The sequence below is a fragment of the Lynx rufus genome, unplaced genomic scaffold, assembly GCF_022079265.1.
Source record: "Lynx rufus isolate CCGP_SWC_20201006 ecotype Redwood Valley unplaced genomic scaffold, mLynRuf1.p SCAF_15, whole genome shotgun sequence".
In the NCBI taxonomy this organism is placed as follows: Eukaryota; Metazoa; Chordata; class Mammalia; order Carnivora; family Felidae; genus Lynx; species Lynx rufus.
In genome coordinates this window covers 56,009,110-56,033,738 of record NW_025814829.1, presented here as the reverse complement: position 1 = coordinate 56,033,738, position 24,629 = coordinate 56,009,110, and the positions used below count along the sequence as shown (strand labels likewise).

Below are 24,629 nucleotides of genomic sequence, written 5' to 3'. Positions count from 1 at the left end.
CCCACCTCATACCACTCACAAAAATGAACTCAGATGGGTCAAAGACTTCAAGGCAAGACCTGATATCATAAAACTCCTAGAAGAAAATGTAGGGAAGGAGCTTATCAATAATGGTCTTGGTAATAATTTTTTTCCATGATACCAAAAGCACAAACAAGAACAAAAAATTAACATATGAGGCTACATCAAACTCAAAAGCTTTTGCATAGCAAAAAAAAAAAAAAAAAAAAAAAACACAATTAACAAAATGAAAAGACAGCCTACAGAATAGGGAAAAAGTTTTGCAAACCATACATCAGCTAAAGGGTTAATATCCAAGTATGTAAAGAACTCATTCAACTCAATTTTTTAAAAAAGGCAAATAGTCTGATTACAAATGGGCAAAAGAACTAATAGACATTCTCCAAAGAAGACATCAAAATGGCCAACAGACACATGAAAAGATGTTCAATATCACTCATCATGAGGTAAAGGCAAATCAAAACAATGATGAGAGGGGCACCTGGGTGGCTCAGTCGGTTGGGCGGCCGACTTTGGCTCAGGTCATGATCTCGCGGTCCGTGAGTTCGAGCCCCGCGTCGGGCTCTGTGCTGACGGCTCAGAGCCTGGAGCCTGTTTCAGATTCTGTGTCTCCCTCCCTCCCCTGTTCATGCTCTGTCTCTCCCTGTCTCAAAAATAAAATAAAACGTTAAAAAATTTAAAAAAAAAAACAATGATGAGATACCACCTCACACCTGTTACAATGGCTCCTCAAGAAGACAAGAGACAGTAGGTGCTGATGAGGTATAGTGAAAAGGGAACCCTTATACACAGTTGAAAGAAAGAGAAGTTGATCCAATCACTGTGGAAAACAATAGGGAGGTTCCCCCCAAAATTAAAATAAATCTACCATACGATCCAGCAATTCCAACTTCTGGGTGTTTAAGCAAAGGAAATGAAAACAGAATTCATAATGGAAACAACAAAAATGCCTGTCAACAGATGAATGGATGAAAAGACGCGGTGCATATACACAATGGAATATTACTCAGCCATGAGAAAGGAGAATATCCTTCCTTTTGCACCAATGTGGATGGACCTTGAGCACATTATGCTAAGTGAGATAAGTCAGACAGAGAAACACAAGTACTGTATGATCCCACTTATACATGGAATCTAGAAAAGTGTAGAAAACAGACAGTACAGTGTTGGTTACCAGGAGATGGGGGGTGAGCAATAGGAGTGATGGTGTTTAAGGCTGCAAACTTGTAATGAATAGTAAATAGGCCATGGAGATTTAATGCACTGTATAATGAATACAGGCAACAATATTACACTGCAATTGTGTAATATGATAAATATCAGCGCATTGGCAATCGTGTTACAATGTAAAAATGTATCAAAGTAAGATGCTATACATCTTATTAAATTTACAAACTGTTGCACATCAAATTTATTCAATAAGAAAAAAAAAGTAGGCTGGGGCACCTGGGTGGCTCAGTCGGTTAATGTCCAACTTTGGCTCAGGTCATGATCTCGCAGGTGGTGAGTTTGGGCCCCTCTGCTCCCAGCACAGAGCCCACTGCAGATCTTGTCTCTCTGTCTCTCTCTCTGCCCCTCCCCAGCTTGACACTCATGCTCTCTCTCTCTCTCTCAAAAAATCAATAAACATTAAAAAAAAAAAGTAGGCTGATTAGTCTGTGAGCTATTAACATTTTTCATTTATGTTTTCATTCAACTAATATTTATTGGGCACTGTGCAGGAGTGATTCAAGTATGAGCAGTGTATGGTCCCAGGAACTCCATCCAATACGGCAAACGGACACAGACTAGATTATAACAATGTGGTGAACGGAATAATAAATATATGTACAAAATAATATAGGTCCTCAATGAAAGAGCATTTGTGGCAGTTTCAAAGTTAGAAGAGGCTTATTGGAGGAAATGCTACCTTAGTTACATTTTAAAATAGGCAGGAGTGGGGTGCCTGGGTGGCTCAGTCAGTTGGGTGTCCGACTTCGGCTCAGGTCATGGTCTCGCGGTTCGTGGGTTCAAGCCCCGCATCGGGCTCTGTGCTGACAGCTCAGAGCCTGGAGCCTGTTTCAGATTCTGTGTCTCCCTCTCTCTCTGACCCTCCCCTGCTGGCACTCTGTCTCTCTCTGTCTCAAAAGTAAAGAAACATTAAAAAAAAATTAAAATAGGCAGGACTTAGAAAAAAAGGATAAAAAGGGAGTTTTCCAGGTAGAAGGGATAGCATGAGCCAAGTTTCAGGTGGAGACAAATAGCCTAGCACATGGCAGGGTCTGTCACAAGTTCAGTCAAGTTCAGTGCTGGAACACAGAACCCGAGGTAAGGTCCTGTGAGATACACTTGGAGGAAAGGCAGGGACCAGGAACGGGAAGGCCTAACTGTGAGAGGATCTTGTCACTTTGGAGAGCGTCCGTTATGTTTTAATCAAGGGAGATCTGCTTTTAGACAGATCCCTTTGGTGGTCATGGAAGATGTACTTGACAGGGACAAGACTGGAGGCAGAGAAACCACCTTGGAGCTGTTATAGTGGCCCAGGTCAGGGATAATGAGGGATAGGAAGGACAGAATGAAGGACGTACTTGCCAAGAATATTTTTGAAGTACATGGTGAATGGTAAAAAGGAGAGCAGATGTAAGAATTATTGCCGAGTTTTTACCTTGGGTGATTAGAGGATGAACATTGTGCAAAGTGGAGGCTACAAAAAATATAAGGAAGTAAGCAGACTTGTGAATTTGAGGTTCTTGTAAAGGTCCAGATCGGTAAAGATCTTACGAAGATATTCACAACGAAGTCTGAAGAGGGTTAGCCTGGTGATACGGATTTGGAGCTTTTCAGATTATAGAGGACAGTTGAAATCAGGTACATAAATGAAGCCACCAAGGGGTTGGCATATACAGTGAGGAGAACAGAGAGGGTGGTGATGGAATAGTATGGGAACATTGACCATAGAAGAGACAAAGAGGCATTCTGAGAGATAAGGGACAGACCATCAAACCACAGGGTCACGGAAGCCAAAGGAATTAGTCATCAAGAAGAAAGAAACCATCAACGGAGCTGCATGTGACATAGACTGACTAAAATAAGAATTGAATGATATCCGTTAGACGTGGCAGTTGGGCTATCCCTGCTGACTTGGAGACTTGCAGAATGGCAAGCCGGAGGCCAGGGGGGCTAGAGGCTGAGAAGTGAGCAGGGGTGATGAAGTCCAGTCAGATGTTCTAGATTACACTGTCAAGAAGTTATGTTCAAAAAAAAAGTAGAAACAGACCCAGAAATACAGAGAGAAAACTGACGGTTGCCAGTGGGGACGGGCAGGGGAGGGACAAAATGGGTGAAGGAGAGAGGAAAATCCAGACCTCCAGTTGTGGAACGAGTAAGTCACAAGGATGAATGGCACAGCATAGGGAATGTCCTCAGGGATGGTGTAACAGTGTTGTGTGGGGACAGAGGGCAGGTCACTGTGGTGAGCACAGCATCACATACAGATGTTGAATCACTACATTGTACGCCTGAAACTAATGTAACATTGTGTGTCAACTATACTCAAATATAGATAGGTGATAGATAGATAGATAGATAGATAGATGATAGATTTGTTCAAAAAAGAAAAGAGATTGTGCACCAGCCACAGAGTGATACAGAGTCAGGGAAATTTTCTCTGAATGGATGAGATTTACATTTTGTTCTCAAACTACAAGAAAGGTGGGGAGGTGGGGGAGTTGAGACTGTCTTCAGGAAGGAATGACCGATGAAACACAGCTGCAGAGGGTCAGGGGACCAGCCCCAGAGGCAGAGTGGTACAGGTCTGACCCTGAACAAGGTTGCCTTATCCTCTAAGCCAGAAGGAAGGGGAGAAGGATGTATGAGGCTCTCAAGGGTAGAAATCTGAGGGACACCATGACTGAGAAGCTCCGTTTTTGTGGACAGAGGAAGAAACAAGTTTAGCTCGAGTGGGGTACAGCTTAGAGTACTGAAGGAAAGGTCTGGGAGGCAGAACCACCCAAGGCAAGGACAGGGGTGCTGGGTGGTGGTGAAGGCCCTGATGGGCTTGTGCTGGCTTCAGCTTCACGGGCTGAACTGACTTTGTTCAGTAATCCTCGGCTTTGCGACCATTGACATAGACCAATGTGTGTGGCTAGGTGAGGCTCTGAGCCAGGATTTAAATTTTTTTTTTTCAACGTTTATTTATTTTTGGGACAGAGAGAGACAGACCATGAACGGGGGAGGGGCAGAGAGAGAGAGGGAGACACAGAATCGGAAACAGGCTCCAGGCTCCGAGCCATCAGCCCAGAGCCCGACGCGGGGCTCGAACTCACGGACCGCGAGATCGTGACCTGGCTGAAGTCGGACGCTTAACCGACTGCGCCACCCAGGCGCCCCTGAGCCAGGATTTAGATGCTACCAAGAGCTACGAGGAAGGATCAGGGCAGGTGTCCTTCAGGCAATCAGCACTGAGGTTAGGCTGGGCCAGAAAGGGGACCCAAAGCTGATAGAGCAGGAGAGTGAGAGGGTCACCGGGCTGGGCCCACGCGGGGCAAGAACGTGGTCAGTGGGGATTTCCCAGAGGATGGGATGCTGCAGGACTGCAGCCAGTCCAATATAAAGAGGAGAACTTTGGAGGTGCGGTGATCATGAGGCCAACAGGCTAATGTTTTGAATAATACTTTATTAGTCCAAACTGAGTTGGCCTGGATCTAGGGGAAGATGTGAACAAGTGAACAAACGAGGTTTGTCAGGGCTGAGGGGAGACAGAGATTTGGGGCTTATCCTTCCGAAGGAAACATTTGTTGTTTTTTCTTCTTAAATGAGAACTGAATGACAGTTCTGGAAGTGACATTGTGTGTGTTGGTGGGGGGCTGACCCCCCTTCTTACACTAAGTGGGCAAACTCTCGTAGAAAAATACATGGCCAGACCTCTGGAGAGTCTCTGGTCAGGATTTAATTAAGGCAGAAGACGAAGGATTGAGGGAAGAGGCTGAGCCTCCAGGAGAAACTGTTTGCCGGGTGGAGGAGTCCAAGGGCCAGAGTAGCTGGGGGCTTGGTCAGGAGAGAGGAAGGCAACTGGAAGTAAGAGTAAGGGGATGACCAGAGCAGAAGCTCATTCGGGGGGCAGTTTCCAAAGAAGAGGGGTTCAGGCAGCATTTGGGGACCAAAGAGGTGCTCGAGGCTCCGAACTGGAACTCTGTTGGAAAGTTGATTCTTTGCACACTATGAGCTAAGGTCCAGCTGGAGGTGGGTGCAAGTGTGGCGAGGGTAGCACACGGTCGAGGCCAACCTGTCCGCATACTCCCCCCACACACCCTGAGGTCCTGCTGGTGGGAGAACACATTTTAGGCAGGGGCAGGACCCAGTAAAGCCTCTTTCCAAATATCCAATCAAGTTATTTACAGAAAGCAGTTAACGATTGGGTTAATATATAAATGTTCTTTGTAGTCTAGTAAATTACTTTCCCCCAGCTAACTTATTTTCTTTGTTTTTATCCACATGGGTATTATTTCTGCAGGACTTACTGGCCAGACTTGGATGGGAAAATCAGAGAAGCCTTAGTTTTGCGAAGCGTTAAAGTTCGACTCCTGATAAGCTTCTGGAAGGAAACAGACCCCCTTACGTTTAACTTTATTTCATCTCTTAAGGCTATTTGCACTGAAATAGCCAACTGCAGTTTGAAAGTTGTAAGTATGACATTGGCTTACGTATTATTAAATAAAAAGGGCTGATTCCCTCTGCACATCTGTGAAAGCTATGAGCATTTGCACTCATGTAAACTGCCAAGTAAGAACCAGGATAACAGTCTCTGATAGTGAAAAAGCACTTCAAAAGTAGGATAAGTAATGTTTCAAGACAAACACTCTCGAGAAAAGGAGCCTGGATCCCACATTTCCTGGTGCCTCCTGGCCCTGCCCTGTTTGTATACACTGCCCGTGGTGTCCTCTCCACTTTGTTGGGTCTGCCTCGTTCTCCTGCCTGCCATTCCAGTTTCTAAGGCCATGACCTCAGTGAGGTCACATGCACCTGCACAGCCTCCCCCAGCCCCAACGTGCCCCTGGCTTAGCTCCTGCCCTTGTTCCAGCCCCCGGGGCCACATGCTAATCCATATCCGCCTACTCTGAGCGGGGCAAGATTGGGAATTGGTATTACTTTCAGTGTGGTAACTCCCTAGCTCATGTTTGACTTTGCTTGGGTCCTTACCTGTGACTTCCTCTTCCTCACCTCAGGGCCTTTGTACATGCTGTTCCCTCTGCCCATAACACTCTTCTCCTCCATGCTTTATCTAATGCCCTCTAGTCCTTTAGGGCTTACATTTTCCAGCCTCCACTGCAGTCATTCAGCAAAAGTACCCTGAGAGGGGTGCCTGGGTGGCTCACTCAGTTAAACATCTTATTAATGATTTTGGCTCAGGTCATGATCTCACAGTTTGCGGGTTCAAGTCCTGCATCAGGCTCCGTGCTGATGGTGAGGAGTCCCCTTGGGATTCTCTATCCCTCTCTCTCTGCCCCTCCCCTGCTTCCTCTCTCTCTTTCTTTCAAAATAAATAAATAAACATTAAAAATATATACCCCAAGATCCTACTTTCTGCCAGGCACCCTTCTAGGTGATGGGTCTGTGCTCCATGCAGCATTTAAGGACCCAAGATGACAGGGGCACCACCATCCACTCTGACACATACCTTCCAAGATAGTCCTGAGCCTCAACATCCCAAGGTCGATCAGAAGGAGAGAGAGACTGGAGGGCTTCCCAGGAGGCATTTATGGGTTAGACCTGGAGGTGGTGAACATCCCTTTAGCCTTCATTCTGCTGCTCAGAAGTCACTCACCTGTCCACATTCAGTGGCAGAGACAGCTTATGAGTGTGGCTTTGCACAGCTCAAAGTTCAGGACCTCTTAGTGATGTGCAGGACTGGACAGCAAATCTGGATATGACATTTCATAGTTCAATAAACAGAAACTAAAAACAAAACAACAATCTCCTACAAGACCCAAGACCCAGGTTGAAGTTGCCTCCTCCCCACGTAACAGGAACAGGAGAAGGACAGTAAAAACTCCCATTCAGGAGAGGACACTCAGCAGTCACTGGTCCAAGTGATCGTAAAATCCTTCTGGGCAGGTACAGTGAAGTCCTCCTGTGCCAGCTCCCAAGGTTGTTTTCAGCGTGAACAGTTAAAGGAGGTTTTGGTTCTAGCTCATGGTTTCTCTGGCAATGCAATTTTCTCAGAAACATAATAGGCTTCTGATTTGTTTGCTTCTAGTCATTTCCAAGTACCAGTAGCCACAACCAAAGATTTTGTTGTACGTAATTCCCAAACTTCACTAATCATGCTTCCTTTCCCATATACCTCTGCCTCAGCCTTCCTCTTCCTCTCCCCTCCTCCCTTCTGTCTCTTCTTATTAAGGGTGGCTTCATTCAGGTCATCAGACTTGGGTGGGAAGATTATACCAATTATGATTACTTCAGTTATCTGATCTTTGCTGCAGAAATGAGTCTTTTTTTTGAGAGAGAGAGAGAGAGAGCATGATGGGGGGTTGGAGCACAGAGAGAGGGAGACAGAATTGAAGCAGGCTCCAGGCTCTGAGCTGTCAGCACAGAGCCTGATGCAGGGCTTGAACTCACAGACCGTGAGTCAGAGGTTTAACCGACTGAGCTACCTGTGTGTCCCCGTAAATGAGTCTTAACTCAGTCACTTAAAGCATTCTTCAAATTTCTTTTCTACTATTGGGCTCCCAGCACAGTTTTTCCAGCCCTTTGAAATACCATATTTCTAGTGTATCTGTTCTCTTCCATATGTGCTTGCAAGCCAGCAAATCCATCTCTGAGCTCATTTATTTCCTCTACTAACTTCCTAAAAGCACTAGTAATGACCCATATACACTGTTAACAATTTGTTTTCCCATCCGTTGCCCTGTAGCCAAAGGTTTGGGGGTGCTTAGTCTTCCTTCCAAATCAGTGCAGGTTATGGTCTTACCAAGTATTTTTCCACTGCATTAACATGGGTCTCCATTCTTTCCGTCCTGCAATACCAATTTCTTTGCTGCCTGCTGCCCATGGGATAAACCATTGCCACATCTTTTGTTAAGTTTTTATTCTGCTGTTATGGAAGCATCTCACATCACATTGCCTGGATGTAGTGAGTGCTTAATATTTTTTAAACAAATGAAGGAATTGGTTATATTCATGAGTATAGACATTTAGACAGGCACTGCGTTAAATACTTTGTATGTACTATTTAATCTTCATAACCACACTATGAAGTGGGAAATTTTCCCATTGTACATACATTGAGAGTGAAGCCTGAAGCAATTAAATAATTTCTCTCCAGGACACTAGTTAATAGTGGAGAGAGATTCAAATACAAGTCTTTCTAACTCCAGAGACTGGGCTCTTAAACCTCATACTGTATGGTCAGCAAGTAGAACAAATAATTGAAGTTATAAAGGTTTTTTTGTCTTTCCTATCTATATTAAAAACATCATATTTATATCTGCTCGAAGATGTGAGAGGCTACTCATCTGACTGATGTATCTCTGAGGATCAACAAAAATATCAGATAAGATGTTTTTTTTTATTAAAAATTTTTTTTAACGTTTTATTTATTTTTGAGACAGAGAGAGACAGAGCATGAACGGGGGAGGGGCAGAGAGAGAGGGAGACACAGAATCGGAAACAGGCTCCAGGCTCTGAGCCATCAGCCCAGAGCCCGACGCGGGGCTCGAACTCACGGACTGCGAGATCGTGACCTGAGCTGAAGTCGGACGCCCAACCGACTGAGCCACCCAGGCGCCCCCAGATAAGATGTTTTTTAACTCAATCATGCCATTGAATATTTTTTTAAAGTTGAAATTATCAACAATTTAAAGACATAAAATTCTAGAATTTACTATAAATTTCAAAAAAAAAAAAGCATGCTTCCCACATATATTTCGTTTTAATCTTCCTAACATTCTGGTAATATTGATAAAATAGAAATTTTTATTTCCATTTTACTGGTTTTTATAAACTGAGGTAGCCATGCACATGTCTGAGTTCACAAATAAGTATTAGAAGTAGAAACAGGTCTATGAAACCTACAGCTAACATCATACTCAATGGTGAAAAGTTTTCCTTTAAGATCAGAGACAAGACAAGGGTTCCCATTCTTACCACTCCTATTCAACATAGTACTGGAAGTCCTAGCCAGAGCAATCGGGCAAGAAAAAGAAATAAAAAGTATCAGAATTGAAAAGGAAGAAGCAAAATTGTCAGTTTGCAGACAACATGACTTTATATATAGAAAATCTTAAAGACTCAGCCAAAAAAAAAAAAAATGTTACATTTAATCAATGAATTCTGCAAAGTTACAGGAATACAAAATTAACACACAAAAATCAGTAGTGTTTCTATACACTAACAATGAAATTTCTGAAAGGGAAATAAAGAAATGGATCCCATATACACTAGTATTAAAAACAATAAAATACTTAGGAATAAATTTAACTAAGGAGGTGAATAATCTCTATACTGAAAACTCTAAGGTATTTATGAAATAAATCAAAGACAACACAAAACAATGGAAAGATATTAGAAGAAGTAATATTGTTAAAATGTCAATACAACCGAAATCTATCTATAGATTCAATGCAATACTATCAAGACTCCAATGGCATCCTTTAGATGTAGAAAGTAGAAAAAACACTCAAAAATTTATATGGAACTGCAAAAGAACCTGAATAGCCAAAGAAATCTTGAGAAAGAAGAACAAAGAAGGAATTATAACATTTTCTGATTTCAGGCTATACTATAAAGCTATGGTCATCAAATATGGTACTGGCATAAAAACAGACAAATAGACCAATGGAATAGAATCAAGAGACCAGAAATAAACCCAAGCATATACAGCCAACTAATATTTTTCAAGGGAGCCAAGAATACTCAATGGAGAAAAGACAACCTTGTCAATAAATGGTACTGAGATAACTGGATATTCACATGTAAAAGAATAAAACTGAACCCATATCATACACCACTCATAAAAAGTAACACAAAATGGAATAAATACATAAATATAAGACCTGAAACCATGAAATTACTAGAAGAAAACACAGAAACAAAGCTTCTTGACATGGATTAGGGTAATAATTTTTTGGATAGGACCTCTACAGTACAAGCAACAAAATCAAAAATAAATATAAGCAAATGGGATTACATCAAACTAAAAAGCTTCTGCCAACAGAAGAAACCATCAACAATGTGAAAAAACAACTTATGGAAGGGGGGGAAATATTGGCACACCACATATCTGATAAGGGGTTAATAGCCAAAATACATCAAGAACTCATATGACTCAATAGCAAATAACCCAATTTAAAGATGGGCAAAGGAGCTGAATAGACATTTCTCCAAAGAAGATATACAGAAGGCCAACAGGTACATGAAAAGATGCTCAACATTACCAGTGATTAGGGAAATGCAAATTAAAACCACTATTAGATACCACAGCATGCCTTTTAGAATGGCCATCACCAAAAAGACAAGAGGTAACAAATGCTGGTGAATATGTGGAGAAAAGGGAATTCATGGTAGGAATGTAAATTGGTATAGCTACCATGGAAAACAGTATGAAGCATCCTTTACAAATTAAAAACAGAACTATCATGTGATTTAGTAATTCTACTTATGGAAGTATATCCCAAAGAAACCAAAACACTAACTCAAAAGTGTATCTGCATCTTCATGTTCATAGCAGCAATATTCACAGTAGCCAAGACGCAGAAACAACCTATGTGCCCATTAGTGGATGAATGGATAAAGAAGTTGTGGTATATATATACAATGGGATATTATTCAGCCATAAAAATGAGGAAATACTACCATTTGTGACAACATAGATGGGCGTTGAAGGCATTATTCTAAGTGAAATAAGTCAGGCAAAGAAGGACAAACACTGTATGATACCAATTGTATGTGGAATCTAAAATTAAAACACACACACACAAAGTCATAGAAAAAGAGATCAGACTTGTGGTAACCAGAGGTGGGGGGAGAGGGTGAGAGGCGAGGGAATTGAAGCAAGGTGGTCAAAGGGTACAAACTTCCAGTTACAAGATAAGTACTAGGGATATAATGTACAACGTGATGACTTCCGCTAATGCTGCTGTAAGATACGTAGGAAAGTTGTCAAGGAAATCAATCCAAAGCGTCCTCCTCACAAAGAGGAAAACAAATTTCTTCATTCTTTTCTTTTCTTTTCTTTTCTTTTCTTTTCTTTTCTTTTCTTTGTATTGTATCTGTATGATACAATGTATGAGAAGATGGCTGTTAGCTGCACCTATCGCAGTCATCATTCACAATATATGTAAATCAAAACATCGTGCTGTACAACTAAAATTTATGCAGTGATAGACGTCAATTACTTCTCGATAAAATGGAAATAACAACAGGTCTGTGATTACTACTGTAAGTCTATTTTCCGTGCCAGATTTGCAAATGAGTGTGATAACCAGGAGTTGCATCAGGGCGCCAACTTTAGTTTGGAATCAGATATCAGGGATTATAGGAAACACTGGATGGTCCCAGGAAGCCAGGCAGAGAACCAGGAGAATAGAGTCAGTTTGTGTTCAGTACCTTTCCATGGACAAGAGAATGCTGGGGATTGTTTCATCTGCAAGGATAGCATTTTCCAGATAACCGAAGTGGCATGTGAGGCTGCATGGTAGTGAATAGGTTCACCATCGTATTCCCAGGGCCTAGCATGATGCTGGCACAAAGCATTCAAAGCATATATGTGGAATGCATGGATGGATGGATGGATGGATGAAATAAAAAAGGGAGCTGATGGTTTAGGAAGGCTCTATGGGAACCAGTGAGTGGAGGGAACACAGCCCATGTCCAAGACATGGTGGATGTGGAGTCATTTTTGCCATTTTCTCAAACGGGGGATGTGCTTGGAGAGGGGTGAAGAATCTTTTGGGGGAAGTCATTTACTCAGAGTACAGTATGCTTGCACTTAGAGGGGTGCCATAATCAGACTTACCAGATATCACAGTGTTTTAAAATATAACTTTAATTATGATTGAGGTGTGACAACATCAATGGATCAGAAGACAACAGCCATTGCAAAAATAGTTTGTTTTATCCATAGATCTCAAGAGAAGGGGGCATAAGGCAGGAGTGAGGGGAAATATGGGCAAGGGCCTTTGTTTGGTTTACGTGGTGGTGGAACAGGCAAGCAGGGTAAGCCAATTTAGGATCGGCAAGTTTGAATAATTTCAGTGGGCCCTTGGGCCTAGGAGCTGTCCCTGATTTCCTGGTACCTGACCCTGGGGTGATTAGAGCAGACGGATAGTGACCCAGAGTGTGAGAGCCCATAAAGGAGGTGGTCCTGGGTATGGTCCCTGGACTGTTTGGTTTACATATGAGAAGTGTGCTCACAGGCAAGTTGTTTGCTATCTCTAGGAATTAGCCAGCCCTCAGAAGGGCAATCCCTCCAGGCTCAGCAGGACCCAAATGTCAAAGCATCTGAATACAGAAAATAAGAAGATATGACTAATACAAGCAGAAGCAGAGGGGGAAATGTCTGGGGCCCATCACACATGGTGCATTTGCTCCTATCTCTTCTCTAAGCCATTGTCAGTTGAAATCTCCATCATGAAATTAGTGCTCTCATTTAAGACTTGCAAGAAATTACAAGGAAAGTAGAATCCATTATTTTATTCTCTACTTAGCTCCATCTTTGCAAACACTCATGGTCTCATTACTTGAATGAACCAAACATTAATAGTTCACCATTGGACGTTTCATGAAACAGAGGCTCTGGTCCTCATGGAAGCCAGGCCCTGCACCTCTAAGCATCAAGATAAGCCTGGGTGGGAATGAAGCCTGCAGCCCCTACATCTAGAACACAGATGGATGAGAGCTGTTCCAAGACAAGTAGGCATTGGGACCTTGAATGAAGCATGTCTTCTGGAGTCTTTAAGCCCTGATAAAGCAGACAACCTGGGAGTGAGGCAGGGAATCTCTCTCCTCAAAGGAGTGGGCACCCCTATCCTTGGCTTGGGGGGATTTATGTCCATGAGGGGACTCATGGGAAACAGACTGCATTCACAGAATTGCCCCTGTCAGCTAGGCTTTTATTTTTTAATAAATTCATAAATCACTTTTGGGGTTCCTGGGTGGATCAGTTGGTTAAGTGTCTGACTCTTGATTTCGGCTTAGGTCATGATCTCACCAGTCATGGGATCAAGCCCTGCGTTGGACTCTACACTTACATTGTGGAATCTGCTTGGGATTCTCTCTCTCCCTGTCTCACTGCCTCTCTCTCTGTCTCTCTCTCTCTCTCTAAATAAACTTTGAAAAACATTTAAAAAGTAAATCACTTTTGAAAAGTCTTTGCTGTCACCTACAGCATATTAGGTGTTTAGTAGTATGTCAGTGAATACAGTATGATTTCTGCTGCCACTTTAGTCTCCCAGATAAAGCTGTCTCCCTCTTTTGGGCATCTTCAGCTTTCTAGAGCAAATGGGTTATCTGTAGAGCCTCAAGTAGTGATGACATCCCCAACTTAAATTAGGATATATATTTTGTTCTTTTTTACATCCATTGTGATTCCACAATAATATTTTCCTCAAAAGGAGGCAGTAGAGTGTGTGGACCTGTGTTGTGATAGAATGTCTGAGCAGGGTGACTGCTCTAACTGAATGACAGGTGGGTATCACAGGACCTCACAGATATATAACTATGACTTAAGAGCATTCACAGGTAATCAAGTCCATGGGAAGAGTCCACAAAACGTGGCTATATGTGAGCCCTCCAAATGACACAGATTTTGCAGGAGACAGGAACTGGGAAGAAAGGGAACTGATGCAGCATTACCTATCATCATGGTAATGTGGCCCCAGGTAGCACTGTCCTCTGTGATGTGCAACTGACAGTTCTTGGGGAGTAGAACCATTGATCTCAAGGAATCTGCAGAAAATCAGAATAGAATTTTCAAGGGCTGCAGGGGACCTTGGTGATCATCCAGTTTATCACTCCTTTCTCACCCTTGGGCGAAGGGGAAGACCAACCCTCATTGTTTCCCCAAGCCAAACTGGAACACTTACGGTTTTCGTTTTGTTCCGTTTAGTTCAGTTTAGTTTAGTTACTTTGATAGAGAGAGTGAGAGGGGCAGAGAGAGGGAGAGAGAGAGAATCCCAAGCAGGCTCCACACTGACAGTTGCAGAGCCCGATGCGAGGTTCAAACTCACAAACTGTGAGATCATGACCTGAGCTGAAACCAAGAGTCAGGTGCTTAACGGACTGAGCCGCCCAGGAGCCCCAGACAGTTACAGTTTTCAAACTAAATGATGTCTCCATTTCTAGGTAGCATCTCATTTTTCTCTCTGCCTCTTTCCTTCAAACACGCATGATCCCACAGCCGTAAGACATTCAATCCAGGAAGATTCCACACACAGTGCTGAAAATGCTCAGCCTTTTCCGGTGTGGAGATTTGAGACCTCACCTTTGATGGTGTGTATTCTGTGAGCTCTGTCACAGTTCAGTCCTCATCTAAGCAGCTACCAGTTCCAGCAGATTCCAGAGGCACCAGCCCGCCTACCCCCACTGTCAGCCCCCACATCCCGGGCCTCAGGTGCTTTTCGGGTCACATTAAAGTTGAAATTCAGGATTCCCGGGTTGAAGTGATTTTTTTTTTTGACTTGCTTATTAAAAGAGCTTGTAGACCTAGGTGTTTAGATGGAAAATATTTGTTCCTTTGGCAGAAATCTCTTTTGACCTTTGCAAATCCCCAGCTTAATCAGCTAGTCATTGCCACGAGCCTGCTGCTTCTTATAATGTATGCAACACAGAGGAATATTCATTCAGCTCATCGGTGTGCATGACAGAAAGCGCCCTGAGGCCGACTTCAGATGCTACTGCACCCTGATGAATATGACAATGAGAATTAAACCAACGTCTGGCCCTCGCCCTGGTGAAAGAATGAATTTTGTGTTCATTTTGCAGCTTCAAAGCGTTCATTATAGACCTAGTTGAGCACGCTAATTTTCTCTCTTGTTGCCCATATAGGCTTGAGAACAAAAATAGCTTCCTCTATATGAAGAAACAAGATTGTGGCTTTAATAACCCAGTATGAGGTCTGCTGCGGCTGTTTGGATAAGACACGCTCTTGTGCTCTTGCACAAAGTCGATTCACCTGCTTTATGAATGGGTTTATTTTTGTGTCTTACAGAAGTTTTTTGATCTGGAGAGAGAGAATGTTTGTGCTACAAAAGAACAAAAAGATCACGCCTTTCCTAAGTTAAATCGCAACAAGTACATGGTGACAGACGGCGCAGCTTACATTGGTAGGTGTCAGCCTCCTCAGGGGACAGTGCGGGTCAGTGGCGGTCCGACTGTGCTCTTCCGTACCCCATGGGGCCCTGGAGGAAACAGGAGGGTGAGGGCCAAGAGCTCTTGAACTGAACATCTCCTCTAGGGCTTGGTTCAAGCACGAGGACACCACAGAAGATGTTCTTTGTAAGTGTTTTCAGAAATTCTTTGGTCTCCTTGCCTCATTCGATAGGTGAGGAGGCAAATGGCTCATCAAAAGTGAGTCGTGGTGGTCGAATGAGCACAGGGGTCCCTTCCCACCCACCTACCACAGCCAACCTGTCATGAGTTGCAGCAGCAGACGTGGTGGCCGCTCAGCGCCAACATGAGCACTTCTTGGGCAGCAGTCCCACCTCTGCCACTTTATAAATGTCTAACCCTGGAGAATTTACTTAAGCTGTCTACACCTCAGTTTTCTCATCTGTAAAATGGGGCTAATAATCGTTTCTACCTCATTCCGTGAAATTTCAGTGGAATGATATCTGCAAAGCGCCTTGCACATTTAAAACCGCTGGCACACAGATAATACCTGATTCGTGTATTTTTTATTTTTATTTATAAAATGTTTATTTATTTATTTTGAGAGAGAGAGGATGAGAGCACGAGCAGGGGAGGGGTAGAGAGAGGGAGAGAGAGAGAACCCCAAGCAGGCTCTGTGCTGTCAGTGCACCTCCTCATGTGCACAGGGCTTGACTCCACCAACTGTGAGAACTGAGCTGAAATCAAGAGTTGGACGCTTAACCGACTAAACCCCCCAGGCACCCTAGTTTTTATTTGTAAGGTAATTTCACAACCCAGATGCAGAAATCATACCTCCTGGTGGAATTGTTTACTCGTGTGTCGGATCTGTTCTCCTTTCCTACAGTGTGGGTGAGTCCAGGGTAACCCCTTAATTGGTACCATCAACTGCAGAGTGGAAATTGTTATCTATAAAAGAAGGTACATAAATCACAAAACAGCAGCGTGGCTATTACTGTAAAGATGAAGTGACAGTCTCCAAATAGAAAAGAAAAACGTGTGTGGAATGAAAGAATATGGAATATGGGTGTTCCCCCATTCACTGAGTGAGTGGAATATGCCCTTTGTGCTTTGTAAACCACTTTATCTCATTTGCTTTTTTTTTTTTTTTAGTGTTTATTTATTTTTGGAAGAGAAGGAACAAGCAGGGGAGGGGCAGAGAAAGAGGGGAACAGGAGAATCTGAAGCGGGCTCAGCTATCAGCACAGAGCCCGGCACGGGGCTCCAACTCACCAACTGTGAGATCCTGACCTGAGCCAAGGTCAGATGCTTAACCAACTGAGCCACCCAGGCGCCCCTATCTCATTTGCTGATAGGGAGGGTGGCCTTTATCACCTACAGTTTAGAAATGAGGACCGTAAGACAGGAATTGACTTAAACATGCAGATGTGAAGAAGAGCGAGTTCTAGGATCCGCGGCACCCAGAGCCCCACCCCCACCCTGGAACCAGAGGAAGACACTGCCATCAGCCACTGGACAGTTAGTTACTCCATCCTGCCTTCTAGAAAGGTGTTCTTTTTCCATTTCGAATAGTTATGTGTCCACATTAGGAGAAGAGAGGATTGGAATTTTTTTAAATGTCTATTATTCAAGCTGTTTTAGGATATGAGAATGTTACTTTATTCATGCTGTTCCTCTCAGTGGCTTAAGATGTAATAGTTTGGATTTTCTCATGTTCATCAGCTTATGGAGGGTAGAATGAATCAGCTTCTTTTTAAGCAAGTGACAAAAACGAACTCAAAATCATTTCATCAAAACTGGGAGTTTCGGGCTCAATAATTGGAAAATACAGGGATGGATCAGGTTTCAGGCACAGTTGGATTAGGAACTCACATCTGGATATTTTACCTGTGGGGTGTACTTAAAGTGCCATGTGTACTTGGAGCAGTTATGTGGTACCTGTGTCCTAAAGTTCTTTTAATGAATTACGTGTTTTGGAGTCACAAAAACTTCTGTTTGAATTCAAGCACTGGCACTGGAAGGTGGAAGATGATGGAAAGTCACGTGATCTCTCTGAGCCTCTGTGTGCCTCTGTTTTCTTATCTATAAAATAGGGATAATAGCATCTACCCTTTGGTGGTGATAGAAGGATTAAATGAGATAATATATGAAAACCTCCAAACACTGTCTCACATCTGTCTAAATCCTTAGTAAATATGGATTTCTGGCTCTCTCTTCTTCTTCCCATAGAGTACATTTTTGTTTGTTTGTTTGTTTGTTTGTTTGAGAGAGAGAGTGTGCATCCAAGCAGGGGAGAGGGGCAAAGGGAGAGGAAGAGAGAGGGCCTTAAGAGGAAGAGAGAATCCTCAACACAGGGCTCCATCCCATGAACTGCGAGATCAGGAGCTAAGCCAACGTCAAGATGCTCAACCTACTGAGCCACCCAGGTACCTTCCTCCATATATTACATTTTTAAAGCAGACTTTCATTATTTAGAGCAGTTAGGTTCACAGCAAAATCGAGCAGAAAGTACAGAATTCTCACATCCTTCTGCCCCCCACAACACATACACAGAGCCTGCCCCATTATCAACATCCCCCACCAAAGTGGTACATGTGTTTATAACATGCATTATACGTCGGACCTACATTAACACATCAGCATCACCCAACGTCCATTGTTGACATTAGGGTTCTCTCTTGATGCCATTCATCCTATGGGTCCTGACAAATGTGTAATATATAGAGTAGCTTCACTGTCCCAAGAATTCTCTGTGCTCCACCTACTCATCCTTCCCTCCCCGTAACTCCTGACAACCACTGATCTTTTTACAGTCTTCAGAGTTTCAGCTTCTCCAAAATATCATGTAGTTAAAATCATAGTATGTAGCCTTTTCAGATTGGCTTCTTCTACTTAGTAACATGCATTTAAGCTTCCTCTGTAATTTTTTTAAGTTTATTTATTTATTTTTAGAGAGAGAAAGCTTGAGTCAGGCAGGGGCAGCACGAGGGAGAGAGAGAGAATCCCAAGCAGGCTTCCCACTGTCAGTACGGAGCCCCACGTGGGGCTGGAACCCACGAACCATGAGATCATGAGCTGAGCCGAAGTCAGACACTTAACTGACAGAGCCACCCAGGTGCCCCAAGCTTCCTCTGTATCTTTTAATGGCTCGATAGCTTACTTTTTTTAGCACTGAATAGTATTCCATTGTCTGGATCTGCCACAGTTCTTTGATCCACTCACCCACCCATTCACCTTCAGGACATCTTGGCTGCTTCCAGATTTTGGCAATTATGAATAAAGCTGCTGTAAACATCCACACGTAGGTTTTGTGTGGACATGTGTTCAACCCTGTTGGGTAATACCAAGGAGCGTGATTGCAGGATTGTATGGTAAGATTATGTTTAGTGTTGCGAGAAACTGCCTGTCTCCCCCAGTGGCTCTGCCATTTTGAGTTCCCAGCAGCGGTGAGCTTTCCGGTCTCCCAAAGTGGCGCTACAGTCGTCAGTTCCCTGCAGCGGTGAGCGAGAGTTCCTATTGGTCCACATTCTTACCAGCGTTTCGTGTTGTCCAAGTTCCAGATGTGGGCCCTTCTGATACGTGTGTAGTGTAGCTAATGATTGCTTTTAGTTTGCATTTCCTTCATAATATGATGTGGAGCATCTCTTTATATGCTTACCTTGTCATCTGAGTATCTTCTTTGGTGAGGTCGTTGGCCCATTTTTTTAATCATATTTTTCATTTTCTTTCTTATTTCTTATTTCATGTTCTTTCTTTTTTTCATTTTCTTCTTTTTCTTATTTTTCATTTTCTTATTTTTCATTTTCTTTCTTATAAGAACCTGTATTAAGAGTTCTTTGTATAATTATAACAATCTTTTATCAGATGCATCTTTTGCAAATATTTTCTCCCAACCTGTGCGTTATCTCTTCATTCTCTTGACGGTGTCTTTCACAGAGTAAACATCTTAACTTGAAATGAAGTTCAGCTTATCAATGATTTCTTTCCTGGATCGTGCCTTCAGTGTCATATCTAAAAACTCATCACTCAACCCAAATTCATCTAGATTTTCTTATTCGTTATCTTCCAGGAGTTTCATAATTTTGCATTTTACATTTAGGTCTGTGACCCATTTTGAGTTAATTTTTGTGAAAGGGTCAGTGTCTAGAATTCACTTTCTGCACGCCCATGTCCAGTTATTCTAACGCCATTTGTTGAAAAGGCGAGTTTTGCTCCCTTGATTGCCTTTGCTCCTCTCTCAGGATCAGCTGACTTATTTACGTGGGTCTATTTCTGGAGCTCTATTATAATTCAATTTTAAATGAGTTCATTTTACACACAGCATTTTAGCAAAACATTAATTCCCTAGAGCAAAGCATAGTTATTGTATAAAAATATTTAAAGAGCGTCCGGAGAGAAAATTCATTGATAATTTAAATAATTATCAGCATGTTCTGGAAATCTCTTAAGTCGTCACTCAGACACCTGCTGAGAATGCGAAATTACGAAAAACCCACACTAATCCTTGCATGGAATTATAGCTCATTAAATCTTTGCAGGACTTTGAGAAGATTCCCCAAATGGTGTCCTCTCTCTAACCTCGAATTCTGTAGACTATATTTGAGTCTAGTTTGGCAAATTTGTCCAGAAGTTGGTCTGAATTGTTTGAGGGCTGATGGAGTGGTATGTTAGGTGAAGGCACTCAGAAATCTTGCTGAAGGCCCATACGCCTTCCCAGTGAGCTTGTCTAAACGCTTATCTATACCCTCGTCTATACCTGGGGATGGCACTACAGTTCTCCTGCATTCTGGAAGCGGAAATGGCAGTCTCAGGCCTGGGTGCAACAGTGTCCCAGAAAATATTGGAGCACATCCATGATTCTGAAGTTTAGCCAAACCATGAGGAAGTGAAAGGTGGGAAATGGTCACACTGGTGGGGGACGTCCTCTGTAGACCTTGGGAAAGCTGCCTCAGGCTGCAGTTGTGAGAAGAACCTCAGTAAAGCTTTGGAGGATCAAAGGTGCAGGATCTTGGCTCCATCACTGTGCTGAAGGGAAAAGCTGAATCTCACAGAATAAGCCTCCAAAATCTTGTCACTTCTCCCCCACCTTGTCTTCCCCTCGCCTCACATTTCCACGTCTGTGCTCTTCAGAGAGCATGGTCCACAAATGAGTGGAGTTCAGTGTGGTCCGAGGCCCCAGCTGAGCAGCTGATGCTGAAGTCCCCAGGGAAAATGCACAGTTGGCCTTTAGGCTTGGAGGAGACATGGAACAGAAGTTAAGGGTGGGCTGTGGGGTCAGAGCTGACTTTGAAACTCGGCTCTGGTACGTTTTCACTCCTGTCTCGGGCAAATTACCTAACCTTTCTGTGCCTTAATTTCCTCGTCAGTACAATGGACTTTGCATTATCACCTCATAGGATTGCAGTGAATATTGGAGATAATGTATTGATGTAATGAATTCACTTCCTGGCGCTCAGCTGTAGGCACGAGACTTTAGGGTCTTATCCACAAGTCCTTCCGTTGATGGAATGGATAGAAGGCACTGCCTGCCAGCGGGCTCCAAAATAACTCTTAACCTGCCGCAGCTACTAATCCCCAGTCTAAGAAGTCCAAGCCTGTATTTAGCTGGCGCTGAGCATTGGCACAGAGCCTCTGAGCGTGGCCATGTGTCTGAGAGCACGCGGTCAGAAACACACCACTGGCAAAGAGACTCCCACTCAGCATTGTGAACCATTCGGCAGACAGTTCACTAATTTATAACAGTAAAAATTCATCCACAGTTATGTCTATCATGAAGCTATCAATAGTGTCGGTGTGGTGTTCGGGGGTATGGCAGGGAGACGGTATGAGATGGAGGACAGAGATAGAAAAGAGAAGGAAGAGTTCTTTCTCTATGCTGATAATATTTGATTTAGGGACCTGGTATTAGGCCCTGAGGAATCAACTCATGAGAGACAGGGGAACAGCCTCCTGTGGTGCCGTATGGAAAAGGGAGTTGATACGTGTGGGGACTCCAGAGAGCGGCAGGGGGCGCACGGGATGGGCGTCGCGAAGGAACATCTATCAGCTCTCCGTGGATGTTTCTTCCCCCACAGATGGCTGCCAGGCCGGCCTTGGGTCAAGGATGCCTACTGTCTTATTCAGCAAATATCCCTGCAGCTATGGCTGAAGAGCTGCCGAGGGGCTGGAGATCAAGCTCTACACTTAAAAAGCCTTCAGTTTTCTTTATGAAAACAGCTCTGGACCAAAGAGGAGCACAGATTTGGGAGCTTAGACCAGACTCGGGCTGGTGGTAATTTCTGAAATCATTTTGTCAGTCTTGATGCAGCTAAATCTTCGTTAGTGAGGGCACTGCTTCATTTATTGTATTATAGATTGTGGAGATCTGGGTCCATCATTGATTAGCCATGTGACAGGAAAATCTGTTCACCTCTTTGAGCCTCAGGCTTCTCATCTGTGGAGTAGGCGTAAATCCTACCAACTCTGAGATAATGGATACAAATGCCAAGCCTAGCACTTTGCTCATATTAGGCACTTAATGAAGGAGAGCTCTTCTCCCTCTCTAAGGCCCCTATATCGTGACTTTATCCCTAACTCTTCCACCTCATGCTCCAAGATCCTGATCGTATTTTTGTCCACATCCCTTTGGGGGTGTGGCTTTCTAATTTCCAAAGCAATGAGTTTCTGTACATCCGTCAATCGCCATTTGTGTAGTAAAGAATTTAACCTTACCCTCAATAAAAGGTTTTCCTGACTCATCCAGCCAGAGTTAGAAATTCTTTTTCTCTTACCCTTGTGGCATTGTATACCTACATCTCTTTATATTATAATCATTGTGCTTCCTTCCTGGACCCCTTGAAGTCAGGGACTGTCATATTCTGGTTTATATCATGGTCCCTAAGAAATGGTCAGAAGAAATAACATGGCCCCATGTACCTGGTAGACATTGGACACTCAGTAAATGTGCATTTATTGGTACTGTTCTCCTGCTAGAACCCTCTCCCCGATGGATGGCAAGACAGGAGATTCATATGGCACTCTGGGGTCATCTTGTCTTTTATCTACTCTCGCCTAGAAGATGAACTACATGTGAGTGACGTAGATACAATTAGTCCCTTCTTGGACAGATTCCAGCCTTACTACCTGCTATGGGCTGAACCATGTCCTCCCCAAATCCATATGTTGGAAGTCCCAGTACCTCAGAATATGACCTTATTTGGAGACAGGATCTCTACAGAGGTAATAATCAAGTTAGAATGGGGTCATCGGAATGGGCCCTGATCTGATTTGACTGGTGCCCTCATAGACAAGGGACATTTGGACACAGAGACAGACATGCGCAGAGGGAGGAGAATGTGAAGACACACAGGGGAGAAACTGGCCATGTAGAAGCCCAGAGGAGCAGCCTGGAACAGATGCTCCGTCCGGGCCCTCAGAAGGAACCAGCCCTGTCAACACATTGGTTTTGGACTTTTAGCCTCCAGAACTATTAGGCAACAAACTGCTGTCATGTAAGCCACCAAATCTGTGGAACTTTGTTACAGTAGACCTAGCAAACTAATCCAAGTATCACCAGACAGTCGTGCTGGGGAGCCTACCGTCATCACGGCTGCCTCCATGCCTGGGCCAAGGAGCCAGATCCCGGACCCAGGAAATGACTTAGAGCCCAGGCAAGGAGGGCTTTGTGTATCCAGATAGGAACGGGTTCTCCTTCTCTGCCTTCAGCTTTTCCTTCAATATGCAAGCTTCTGGGCACTGTAATTAGAATCCCTCATTTGTACATGTGGATTAGATGTCGTCTCTTCGAGAAGGTAGTAATTGTTCACAGGCTTTTTAAGTGTGTTCCTATATATTTTCAATATTGCCGTATTTAGTGTGTCTTGTGAATGTCAATAAGAAATAACATTTACAAAAAAAACCCCAGCAGATTCCTTGTTTTGAGTTTCAAGTTGAGCAAAGCTGAAGAAAATGCCTAAATAATATGCAAATATTAATATGCCATATGTAAGGCCTCTTGGAGTTTGTTTTTTTTTTTTTTTCTGAGCTGTCAACACAATTCAGTCTCCTTGTCATTATTTTTTTGTAATAGAGTCTGTTGTGTGTTTCATTAAATGCGGAATGTTCCCCGGTGATCTTAACGCCGCGCCACTGTCTCCTTTGTTTGTTCGCAGGCAATTTTGACTGGGTAGGCAACGATTTTACCCAGAACGCTGGCACGGGCCTCGTTATCAACCAGGCAGACGTGAGGAACAACAGGAGCATCATTAAGCAGCTTAAGGATGTGTTTGAGCGGGACTGGTACTCGCCCTACGCCAGGACCTTGCAGCCGACCAAACAGCCTAACTGTTCCAGCCTGTTCAGACTCAAACCCGCCTCAAACAAAAGTGCCACGTACGGTGCCAGCACCAAGGACCCCGCCAGCGTATAATGTGGAGGGACTGCCGGGACAGCTCGTGTTTCCTATTTCTATATAAAGGACTTGAGGAGAGAAAACCAATTTAATATGTCTTTTTTTTAGGGAAAAAAGCACACTCACAAAGAAATATTCTCCGAACGCCATGTAATATCTTATCTAACAATATCTTAGCGGCGTGTACACTAAGTGTAGGATTTTTTGTACCTGTGACTCCTGACAGAGAATGTCCTTTCAGCTTGGAAGTTAGTTTTTACGTTTGCATACAGATTTTAAGACTTTGATGCCTCTTCCTTCCTAGTTTTAGACCTTTTTCTGCTGCCCTACCTGTTCCATTCTTACGAAGCTTAGCATGAGGTAAACGCTTTCACACCCTTCTTAGCGAGGTGAGTGAGGCTTTCACCCCAGCCGAGAGACTGATCGAGCCAAGTATTCGCTCTGTAAACCGTCTCCAAGACCTGTACAGTCGTCTGAGCATGAACAGCTGACATCTCATGCCAGCCTCAGCGCTCTTGCAAAGCACCCTTTCGCCTCCTTGTTCGTCTTCTTCTGATACCACTCCATTTATTTCGTATCATTTTCTCCTGGCAGAAAATGGTCTTATTAGCGGCGCCCCTGTCTTCGCCTCGAAGTGAGTTCCGAGTCTGACGGCATCTTTTGGAAATGTAGGGATTCCTCAGAGGGGATACCAAATGGAGATGGCAGTCTTTAATTTTCACCTTTCAACCACATTTCCCCCTGAAACTGGTAGTTTAAAACCGCAGCCAGCAATATGTATCTTTTCTCTCAAGCTCAGAAAAATTATGTAGCTGCCTGCTAATATCCAGCAAGCTATTAAGTCTGCATTATGAGAATAAAAGTAGTTTTTCACATTTTTGTTTAGCTTCTGGTATTATAAAGGAAAGATCTCTAT

General features: G+C 43.4%; 1 protein-coding gene across 1 annotated transcript in view; it reads left to right on the top strand.

Annotated features, from left to right (window-relative positions):
* PLD5 (phospholipase D family member 5) overlaps positions 1-23,731 on the top strand; it is a 411,871-nt gene extending 388,140 nt beyond the window's left edge. Inside the window, exons 8-10 of the mRNA XM_047077346.1 lie at positions 5,513-5,681; positions 15,206-15,320; positions 23,475-23,731. Of these exons, the coding sequence (XP_046933302.1) occupies positions 5,513-5,681; positions 15,206-15,320; positions 23,475-23,731 (541 nt within the window). The remainder of the gene's footprint in view (positions 1-5,512; positions 5,682-15,205; positions 15,321-23,474) is intronic.
* Positions 23,732-24,629: the final 898 nt, after the last annotated feature.